Here is an 11,974-nt window from a genome sequence, read left to right on the forward strand (position 1 = left end):
GTTGGATGAGATTCTCCAGGAATGGGGTTGCCAGTGAGATCAGTTAAGAGTTGATAATGCTATGGCTTGGTTTTCAAATGTAACTGGGACGAGACGGGAATGATTGGGTCGGCTAGGAAAAGGGACTTTGTCTACTTGGTTTTTGGAGACATTGCTGGAAGAGAAGAGTGTTGTCAGAGTAGGGAACTGTGGGAGGATCATGATAAATCGGCCCTATTTGGCTGGGCTAAACAGATTATTTAAGATATTTGTAGAGATGGGGTTAGTAGAAGGACAGGGACACATGGAAGAGGGAGTGGTGTTGGACAATAAGGTTATAAAGTAGTAATTGGGATGGGGATATGTGTGTGTGTGTGTGTGTGTGTGTGTGTGTGTGTGTGTGTGTGTGTGTGTGTGTGTGTGTGTGTGTGTGTGTGTGTGTGTGTGTGTGTGTGCAATACATTAATAAGTATCTACATTGTTAGATATATGATGACAAAATTTATCATTATTTTACAGCATGTGTAATATTTTAGTCACTTTAATTCTCAGTCAGGCAGTTTTCAGAAACATATATTTGAAGCTACATTATGATAGATGTTTCTGATAAAGTTTTAAAAAAGGGGACTTCTTTCTTTCTGGAAGTCCTTAACATGGAAGCATGAACAGCTGCTAAAAATATAAAATTCTTACGTTAATTACACTGTCATACCTCATGTAAGTCCTTTCAAGAGAACACAGACGTGGGCATTTTAATGAATTGCCATGAACAAGAAAATCTTTTTAACAGCTGGAAGGAATAAGAACCACAAACAAATACCTTTCATACAACAGATTTTATTGGACTAGATGAAACAATTACACTCCTCAAATTCATAAATCAGACATAAGTAAATGAAGTGAACATATTAATCAAAATAAATAGAAAATAATCAAACTGCGGAAAAGGTGAAAATGTTTTCAAACCTTCGTGATAACAGACAGACAGAATTTAGATGAAGACAGAAATCAGAAATTTTATGCATTACCTTAGAAAGTTTAAATCCTATCTTATGAATACATTAAATCCTTTCGACAAGTGACCATAAATATTTTATAACATCTAATATATGGAATGCAACATTTTACAACACTAACTACTACCACATTGCTTCAACAAGAATATATATATTTTACATAAAATAGTATTGATGAAATCAACTATTGCATTTTTGCTATACATATCACAAACACAAAAGTCTTCTCATTATATGATATATACCATATGCAAATGAGGAAAAGTTGACAGCAAAAGGATCACCGACTATAATGTTTTCAGTCTGCTTTTTAAAAATGATTAAAAACTATTTATATAATATTAATTATGATAATGATAAAGATAATCTCAAAAATAAAAAGTAAGGTTGAAGTTGTGTTGCAAGAAGTATAACAGCAAGATCCTACACATTCTGCTAAGTGACACAGTAATGTCCATCAATAACAAGCATACTTCTTGACACAGCTCAACACAATTTGTATGCGCTATGTATCTCACATATAACAATAGAATATCTATACTGGCACTGTGAACTGGTTATATATTCTTATATACATTTATGGCTGTAAGCTATAATGAAAATGAAAATTGGTGACAATACTTATGTGTTATGTATTTGTATTGACTTCTTAAAGATAAAATCAAATCATTGTGCAAAGAAATTGCAGAATACCAAAAATATTTTATGATTACATATAAGCATGTAAATATGTATGTATATATGTATCTCCAAACATATATACAAATATTACACTGTAAGCTAAACCCAATTAATCTTTTATTCTTTTTGTGTCTGAAAGATTTTGAAACAGAAATTTTCAGGTGCAATAAGGAAAATATTAGGAGTAAAGCACCAGTGAATATGCTTCATTTGTCTTCACATTTCTGTGAAGCTTCATTTTATTTTTGTTTTTAACTTTTTTTCCTTTTTTTCTTTTTTTGGCTTTATCATAAAATTAATATTTAAGGCCACTTCACCCAAACTGAATAAAAATCAAAGTCAAAGTATATCTAGAAAGAAATAATACTGATCCATTTTCAAGATCTTAATAAAAAAAAAAAATAAAAAAATAAAAAAAAGGGGACTTACTGGCAAAATAATCTGAAGTACCTTATCAGTAATAAGGCAATTATTATTTTAGAACATAATATTTAACTTCATTACCACATGAGCAGAACTCGCATGTAATTGTTTTTTTTTACCTATAATGGAATAATAAGAATCAACCTATGAAAATATAATAACCCAAAGGCTACTGTTTACTAAAACCAATAATCAAGGTGGCCTCAAATGCACCCAAAGCCTCACTACCAAAGTTTCATCGTAACTATTATTATCTTATTATTATTATCATCTTCTTAATCATTAAGTACAACCTATCCTTGGACAAATGGCAACATAATTTTGAGGTGATGGTATCATAGTCTGTATTAATCAATGAAAGTTTAGTTAATTTTAATCTCTAATTAAACCCTGAGATGAAATATGAAAAAAAGGGGAAAAAAAAAATTCTCAATGTGCCCTTTCATAAAAATGATAATAAAATATACAACAACAGTGACTAATTTATCTTTACTTCTGCTCAATCTTTTCATAATAAACCATTTCTTATCATAAGCAGGGAAATACTTGAGGCAATTTTATAATCTATGAGGGTAATGCTGACTTGAAAGCTTCATAAGAAATATTCTTACCTTTCATCAAGCATTTACAAGTTACCTTTCATCAAGTACCTTCAAGAGCCACTTAATGGCCTCTAAATTGTGATATACAGATAACAGACTTCACTTTTTCCCTAAATGCTATGGCTTGCAATTTTACGAGATACAATAAATAACAAAAAAGCAATTTATAAAAATTAGATGCAGAAACAGTCACCTTATCCAGCAAATATACCAAAGGGGAATGTTCTATACAAAAAAAAAAAAATAAGAAGAAAAAAGCTTATCTATCACTGGTACTCACATAGTTCTTTGGTCCTGCATTTGAGAATCTAAAACAAACTCACTTTATCCAGATATCACAAATGATATTCAAATAAATAAAAAACGAAAGAGGCCGTGTGTCCCATTGTTATTTACCCACACTGAACCTCTTCCCTTTCTTCGGAAATTTTACAATAAGATATGACTTCATATGAAACAAAGCTCTTCTAGTCACTATATGGCGTGTTCTGGTTTATACTCAGCTGATCACCAGCCCTGAAAAATTATAAAAAAGTACAGATTAATTGAAACATCAATTTCAAAAACTACGATATAAAACACTAAAATATATTCCTTACTATACTCAATTTTTTTTCCTATTGAGGCAAAGATGCACTTAACAGCTTGGGGACGACTGAATGCATGTCTGAGCAGAATTGTTGAATTTAAAATAATTATCAACCCTAACATGTCAATATTTGTTTAAAATAACAAACTTTTTAATTATCATAAAACTGGCATTAATAATCTAGTAACCTGTCTTTAGTCATCACCAAGCAAGTGCATCTTTGTCCCAATAAAAAAAATAAGTATAATAATATGCAGCATCACACACGAGGAGAAGCAACTACCATACATCGCACTAGAGTCTGAACCATATAAAACATCACAGGACATCAGAAGGTTGTCATTCTCAAAAAGGAGGAAAGTAGGGAGAAAATTAATGACTAAAGTGATGGTTCGCATGATATGGAATCACCCTTGGAATTTTACCAACAATAAAAAAGGAATCGCCAGACTGTCTTGTTGATCTCTCTTTACTCTTAAGCTTCAAAATGAAGCCCAGGGTTGAAACAAGATAAAATGACAGAGAGAAAAAACTTGCATAATTAACACTGATGATTTGTTAAGTCAAATAACTTCTACATCTGTTTTCCTCATATTACTATGCAATTGAGAACATGAATAAGTCTAAACAAACAACCTCTGGAACTCTACTTGAAAATGCAACAGCTAGCTAATTAGGTTTAAGTCCACAGAAATTTAAGCTTACCTAAAACAGCCTAAGCTAACTCGTCCAAGCTTTGGGTAACTTCCTCAGAGTCCACTTTCTGACAAGCACCCTCTTCCCTAAAATACCTAGAAATCTTCCTTGAATCACTCCATCATTTAAAAGCAAAAATCACTTTAATTCAAAATTTTTGAATTAAAGTTTTTGCTCCACCACACTTTGTGGCGTACTTAAAGTGAAAGCTTTCATTTCAAAGCAAACTTGCGTAACAAGCATGCTTTTTCTTGAAAACCTTTTTATTTTTATAAGTTTTAGAGCGAATGAGTGTGTGAGTGAATGTGAGTAGTGCATGTGTGGTGTAAGTGCACGTGCGTATGTGCATGTACATGTGCTTGTGCGTGTGCATATGCATATGGTGCCTGTGCAGTGCCTGTGCAGTGCCTGTGCAGTGCCTGTGCAGTGCCTATGCAGTGCCTATGCAGTGCCTGTGCAGTGCCTGTGCAGTGCCTGTGCAGTGCCTGTGCAGTGCCTGAGCAGTGCCTGTGCAGTGCTTGAGCAATGCCTGTACAGTCCCAGTGCAGTGCCTGTGTGCTGCACTTGCAGTGTGCATGCAGTGTGTATGCTGTGTGTATGCTATGTGCATGTGCATGTGCATGTGCATGTGCATGTGCATGTGCATGTGCATGTGTGTGTGTGTTGTTTATATGCGTGTCTGTGTGAATGTAATATATTGTACTAGCTCTGTCTGTTGTTTATATCTGCAAGTGTGTTGTTTATATTAGTGGTTATATGTGTCCATTGTTGTAAACTGTTCCATTTTGTGGTGTTGTAATATATAGAAATAGGACAAAACACAATATCACATCCTCATGGAAAAACATCACTTCATATAATCAGACTTGTTAGTTCAACTCACAATAGTAAGATCAAACGAAATGAAAGCAATACCAGTAAAACTATTTTCTTATAACCTTACTCAATTCTAGCATGAATCAAAAACCCAAAATGGGTATTAAATTGCCTTTATTTCATTTAACATTCACAAATAATAAGAGTACACATTATAAAATCAGCTGCCCGACACTATTGAGCAAACAGTAATGTGAGAATAAATTCAAGATGATGTAAAGAAATTTTAAGATCAGAGTGTCAACTTAAGCTGGGCTGTGCTGGACTGTGCTGTCATTCGATGATATGTATTGTACAGCTTCTGCTATTATAATGCATTTTGTTGAGTATGATCCTACACAGCAAGCAAACTGTTGCAAGGTGACCCCTGATACTATATGCATGCACCATCCACCCAAGCCTTGGATATATTACTCCTACCACCTTTCCCCACAAAGATGTAATATCATATCACCTGCCAATTAAAGGTAAACTGTCCATTTCTACATTCACTATAAAATACAATTTTTTGTTGATCTGGACTGCAACATTTTGAATCATGATTTGCATCTGTGGTATATAAGTCTATGGTACTATGCTGTGACATAGGTGTCATTTTGTTTTGTGTTGTGTCAGGTTTACAAGCAACCTCATTCTTCAAAGTATTGAACTATGCACAGCATTTGTAAGCTTCATCTACCAGCACCCATTAACCCCTTGGTGACGGGTGAAGAAAACTAAAAAAAAATCTATGCTCTGGCGATCAATGGCAACGCGCCAACTTTGAGCGCGGGAGTTCGGTACATCAAGCCAAATCACCGGCTCGTAGCGCTTTGGCGCGCCACCACAGCATACAGCCGCACGCCACATTTTGAGCGGTTTGTTTTGACGCCTATCGGCGTGACCCATTGGGAAGGGGTTAATATAGAACTGTAATGGGCACAGGTAATCACATATATAAGCAAGATCATAAGCCCTTTTATTTCTTTATATGTCAAAATGCATATAAGAATGGCTATTCACAAAGAAACATGGTAAATTATGGGGTGAAAAACAAATTAATTTATCCTAGCTATAGAATAAATGAATTCCGTAGATATTTTGCAATTACCTACAGGGGTGTAAGAATTCAAGATAAAAAGAAGAGTTAGGTTGGCCAATAATCATCAACAATGGTTACAGTATTATAGCACTCTTACTAGAATTAGGTATTATATACTTGGGACATGGTACTAACAATGTAAATAACCAACTGTGTTTTCCACAAGCATTATCAACTACAAGCTATCACTTCTAAGATCCAATACTTGCACCCAATGTATCCTTTAAGGGGATTGTCATGAGCATACATAATCAAGAAAACAATTCTGACATGAGAAAATCAACCATGGTGAATTGTCAAAAAAATTCTACCAAAAACTGCCTTGCTCTTAAATGAGTTTGCACAAAAGTAACTAAAAAATGTAAACTCTCTTTTACATCCTTCATTCTTTCTTGACACTATACATCTCATCAAAGAATTATTTTAGAGACATGATGTTCAGTATGGCAAGACACTTTGAACGTCATAACTTTTATCTTCTGTTTGGGAAACGTAAAGACCTAAAACAACTTCATTTACACCTATTACAACTGGCTGAGCACACTCACATTTCACAATTATTAGACAGTTGCCCTTCTAATTTACAACACAAAATTTGACTATCAAACTAACATTTGTACATGACAGTCCCTTTAATTTGTATTCTAAGTGCTTTTCACAGTAAGTCTCCATCACCAAGATTGCAACTTACCTCTTTCCAAATTTGATGTGGATAATAAGGAAAATGATCCCAAGCAGGAGACAAATAGCTCCCACTGTGATGTAGGCAATTCCAAGGAAGTTATTTTTGCCACCCAAGAAGCTGGTTGTGGAGAGAATCATTCGCTTCTTACCACCGAATGAATCCACTGGGTAATTGTAGTCAACCTCCAAATAGTAACTATCCTATAAAAAAAAAAAAAAAAGAGGTGATGTTTGATCTAAGGTAGATGTCAGAAATATAAATGTTAATGAAGTACTTACAAGTGACATTTCAAACAGGAAGAAATATCTGAATTACATGCCTTACATGTAAGGAACATTAAATTTTTATTGCACTTATATCTCCAACTGGGGATATAAGTGCATTATGACAGTCAACTATAAATGTACAAACATTTAGATTTTAACTTTAAGCATTCATGTGCACAGGAAGGAAAACAGAAAAAAGAAGAGGCAAAAGTGGAAGAGGAAGAAGAAAGTGAAGATGAAGGCCAAGGAGAAAAGGGAAAAGGAGGTGGTGAATGAAAATATCTAAACAACCTTGTGGATATCTGATCAGAATCTAATATTTATACATACTGCAGGGAGTCCATTGATGAAGCCCTCCTGGCTGTGGTCAATTTTGCGGTAGAGTTTACGGAAGGTTGGAAAAGCTGCACTGCGCATCCAGACAATCAAGTCCTCATTCCTATAGCCATTATTATCAGGGTCATCTAGGTCAAGCTCCCATACACTGCGAGTCCAGTAGAGAGGCTTGACAGTGTCTTTGAATGCTGTAAAGTGATAGAAGTGACTTTTAGTGACTGTCCTCTGTACTTACATAGCCATACTTTACAACTGCTGGTAAAACTAACAGAATTTAGGAATAATGACATCCCTCTTAATTAGGAATAATGACCTCCTATTGCAAATGAATAAAATATGATAAATACAAATGTATACAGAAAGTATACATCTACACCTCTCTCTACCCCACCTGGTGCTGCTCACTCCGATTCGCTCCTATTCACTCATACTCAAATCTTGCTCATTAATGCTTTCTCATATCTACTACATGAAACTCATGCTCAGTTTCCTTCACTCATTTGTTCACTCAAGCTCTATGTTTAGTCGGACTCTTACTCATGTTCAAATCCATTCTAGATCAATCACAGTCATTCCTGCTCACTCTCACTTCTCAAATTTTCATATAATTAGGAAAGAACAGAATCAACAAGCCTCTTACCGCCAGTCTCATTCAATGCTCCTTCAGGATTTCTAAATTTCAACTTCCTATCTGAGGGCCAAGCAATGCCTTTCTTGATCAACTTTATGTTTTCTTTGTCCTTTTTCTGGAACAACCTCAACGTGTCTGGGGATACAGTTTGCATGTTAGAAATAAAGGAATACACAATTATAAAGTCAGTATGTGTCAATCTGCATAACAATGCCTGTACAAAAATATATATTTTTATACCATTAAACATTGAGTTGGCAATTGCTCCACAGGGTGCAAAGATTTTATCATCAGCATCAGTTCCAAAAGGCTTGCAGTCACTGTTAACAGTAGGGTTTACTCTTCCCAACAACTGGTCATCATCCCTAGACTTAACATAGCGACGATGATTCTGGTAGAAGTTATCCAAGCCGTAGTAAAGGTAAACCTGGAATATTGTAAATCATATATTAAGTCATCTCTAAACTATAAGCCATAAGATTTGCAATCTAATATTTGCATTAATTATCATACACCATTACTTTAAAATAATGGAAAACAAACACAACCAAATGAACATATCTTACATTCTTTTCAAAAGTTTCCGAGATGTTGAAGCTAATGCGACATGTGCAGACATCAGTAGTATCTTTTATAACATCCTTACATGGCCTCTTTGTTCCATCAGCTAATTGATGGGAGATGCTCTCACAATCTGTGTACTCTAACTGGAACTCTTGAACCTTTTGGAGGAATAACAATATATGAGTGTCTTTCTAGTTATGTTCAGAACACACATGATATCCTTGTCTTCAGTACCATTAAAGAACTTTGCAGTCAAGCTCATCTTCTCACAATTACCATAAATGGGCAATACTTACGTTCTCTGAGAAGTAGAGAAGGGCCACCCCCAGGGGGATGAACAAAAGACCAATGAGGAAAAATGCTGGAAGGACTGTATCAGCTGTGAGGATCGGCTGCCATGCTGGGAGTCTCTGCTGCTTAAATTTCTGTTTAAATTTTGAATCTGTGAAAAGAAATATATATATAATGTTAATTCACATTCAAATGACATCTAATCAACCTTCTGTCTAACAGTATTAACAAAATAGTATTCTGATGTTACTAAGCATTTCTCTTTTTAAGAAATGTACAAACCATCTTTCCATAACCAATTTTTCAAAGTCTAATAATTCTAAATCATGTTCAATTATACTATACTAAACACACAACATTACCAAGCTTTCGTCTCTTCTCTTCTGCAGCTTTCCGTTCACTGGAAATTATTCGATATTTCAAATCTTGAATCTGAGTCTCAAGGGTAACGACTTTCCTCTCCAATACCCTCACATTCATGATAGACTCTAAGTCCTCAGCAGGCATTGCTTTAGTATTGGGCACAGCAATTCACTACCAATATAATATAGTCTCCTATCACCTTACCTAGTATAAACTACTGATATCATTCTTGGTCTAATAAAACAATGAAAAAAGAGGGAATGATAGTACATTTTAATTCATGGACAGTTACATGGGCACTAAAAATCCTCCATATTCCAATGGTCCATAATCATAATTTCCACTCATTTGGTTTTCAAAATAATTATCTAAAGAATCTACCACATCAAACTCGTGATCAATTTCAAATAAGCTACAAAACACCCTAATAATTTACACAGAAATCTATACTCATCTTTACACATCTGGCTGACTACACAATTCTGTTAATTAAAAAAAAAACTGCCACTCAACGAAACTATCACGCCACCACATAAATAACAACTAATAACAATAGCAACAGCAACACTTCTCACAGCACAAAAACAAAACCACACCACCACACGGCACCCTGACGAGAGGCCTTCTGATTTCCCATTCCCCCCCAACACGGTCCATAACTCTCTGGCCTCCCCTCCAGGAGCCACGCCCAGCCACCTTCCCCTAATGGCCCTTGATAGGTGCAGGGGGGCCACACAAATTCCATGCTGTAGTCTACATGGTAACTCAGAACACAGGTTGCCAGCAATGTAAAAATACTGCTCTTGAACATTTGAACACATGAGCCTAAATGTGTAAGTGGAATAAAAGGCAACCATTAATCAGACTTAAAGAATATCAAGAAAAGGGGTATAATTCTAGTAAAGGTGTATTGATGGTGTTAATAATTATCATAATAAGAAAAATAATGAGAAAGTAACAAGAATCAACAGTAAAGATAATGATAACAATATCATTAACAATAATAAAACCAAATATCATAATAATAACAATAACAATAATATCATCACCATCATTATCATTATCATTATCATTATCATTATCATTATCATTATTATCATCATCATCATCATCATCATCATCATCATCATCATCATCATCATCATCATCATTATCATTATCATTATCATTATCATTATCATTATCATTATCATTATCATCATCATCATCATCATCATCATCATCATTATCATTATCATTATCATCATCATTATCATCATCATCACCATTACAAAACAATAATAATAATAATACAAATAAGAATAATAATAAAAAAAAAATAATAATAATAATAAGAAGAAGAAGAAGAAGAAGAAAAATGACAACAACAACAATAATAATAATAATAGTAACAATAATAGATTAATAAATTGATAAACTAACTAAATAAGCATTAAAGAATGACAACAATAATAGTGATCAAAGAAACCATAATAGTGAAAAAGAGAAAGATAACTATGCTAATTATGATAATGAGGGCAGTGATGACTTATAACGACTGATTAATGATAGTGAAATGAGATGATGGTTAATAAATGACAATAATAATGATAATGCTGGCACTGACGCTAATGATTATTCATAATAATTATGAACAAAAAATAATAGAAGCCAATTCCAATAAAGCTTACAAATACAATGAAATTAAAAATAATCATAACAGTATAGTTTACACTAAGGAAACAAACAAACCAGTGACGATAATGATAATAACCATAATGATAACATCAGCTCAGCAATTACCATCGGGAGATCAAGGTACAACCTGATGGGCACAAAACCACCTAACACTCACTACCATAATGGCGACAACAGTGATAGCAAGATAAAATGGACCACCAATCCAAAGGAGGCATTAAAAGGATAAAAAGAGAATGTACAGCAAAACCCACAAGGACATGGACGTCGTTGCACTGGGCTCGGGGTAAGGGCAGAAAATATCAGCCGAGGGAAGACCTTACCTTCCCATTGTTATCTTCCCAGTGGCTCCCTGTGGATCAATAAGCCACCAACCAGCCAAGGGGGAGAATAGAATCACCAGGACAGAAAAGGCCAGAAGGGGGAATGAGGGTTAAGGATGTGGAAGAGGAAGAGGAAGAGGAGGAGGAGGAGGAGGAGGAGGAGGAGGAGGAGGAGGAGGAGGAGGAGGAGGAGGAGGAGGAAGAGGAAGAGGAAGAGGAAGAGGAAGAGGAAGAGGAAGAGGAAGAGGAAGAGGAAGAGGATGAGGATGAGGAGGAGCAGGAGGAGGAAGAGGAGGAGGAGGAGGAGGAGGAGGAGGAGGAGGAGGAGGAGGAGGAGGAGGAAGAGGAAGAGGAAGAGGAAGAGGAAGAGGAAGAGGAAGAGGAGGAGGAGGAGGAGGAGGAGGAGGAGGAGGAGGAGGAGGAGGAGGAGGAGGAGGAGGAGGAGGAGGAGGAGGAGGAAGAGGAAGAAGAGGAAGAAGAAGAAGAAGAAGAAGAAGAAGAAGAAGAGGAAGAGGAAGAAGAAGAAGAAGAAGAAGAAGAAGAAGAAGAAGAAGAAGAAGAAGAAGAAGAAGAAGAAGAAGAAGAAGAAGAAGAAGATGAGGAAGAAGAAGAAGAAAAGGAAGAGGAAGAGGAAGAAGAAGAAGAGGAAGAAGAGGAAGAAGAGGAAGAAGAGGAAGAAGAGGAAGAGGAAGAAGAGGAAGAGGAAGAAGAGGAAGAGGAAGAAGTAGTAGAAGAAAGAGGAGAAGAGGAGGGCAGAGGGAGGCATTGGGGGAGGAAGAAAAGGTTAGGCGGGAGGAAGGATGGGTGAGTTGGATGAGAGAGGAATAAGAGGAAAGAGGAAAGAGGAAAGAGGAAAGAGGAAAGAGGAAAGAGGAGAGAAGGAAGAGGGAGGTGG

General features: G+C 35.6%; 1 protein-coding gene across 1 annotated transcript in view; it reads right to left on the reverse strand.

Annotated features, from left to right (window-relative positions):
* Positions 1 to 796: 796 nt before the first annotated feature.
* LOC125028836 (cell cycle control protein 50A-like) overlaps positions 797 to 11,974 on the reverse strand; it is a 16,423-nt gene continuing 5,245 nt past the window's right edge. Inside the window, exons 2-8 of the mRNA XM_047618371.1 lie at positions 8,722 to 8,867; positions 8,428 to 8,583; positions 8,102 to 8,288; positions 7,871 to 7,996; positions 7,225 to 7,418; positions 6,635 to 6,828; positions 797 to 3,217 (exon numbers count right to left, since the gene is read on the reverse strand). Of these exons, the coding sequence (XP_047474327.1) occupies positions 3,169 to 3,217; positions 6,635 to 6,828; positions 7,225 to 7,418; positions 7,871 to 7,996; positions 8,102 to 8,288; positions 8,428 to 8,583; positions 8,722 to 8,867 (1,052 nt within the window). The 3' untranslated portion in view covers positions 797 to 3,168. The remainder of the gene's footprint in view (positions 3,218 to 6,634; positions 6,829 to 7,224; positions 7,419 to 7,870; positions 7,997 to 8,101; positions 8,289 to 8,427; positions 8,584 to 8,721; positions 8,868 to 11,974) is intronic.

This window comes from Penaeus chinensis, chromosome 9, assembly GCF_019202785.1.
Source record: "Penaeus chinensis breed Huanghai No. 1 chromosome 9, ASM1920278v2, whole genome shotgun sequence".
Taxonomy (NCBI): Eukaryota; Metazoa; Arthropoda; class Malacostraca; order Decapoda; family Penaeidae; genus Penaeus; species Penaeus chinensis.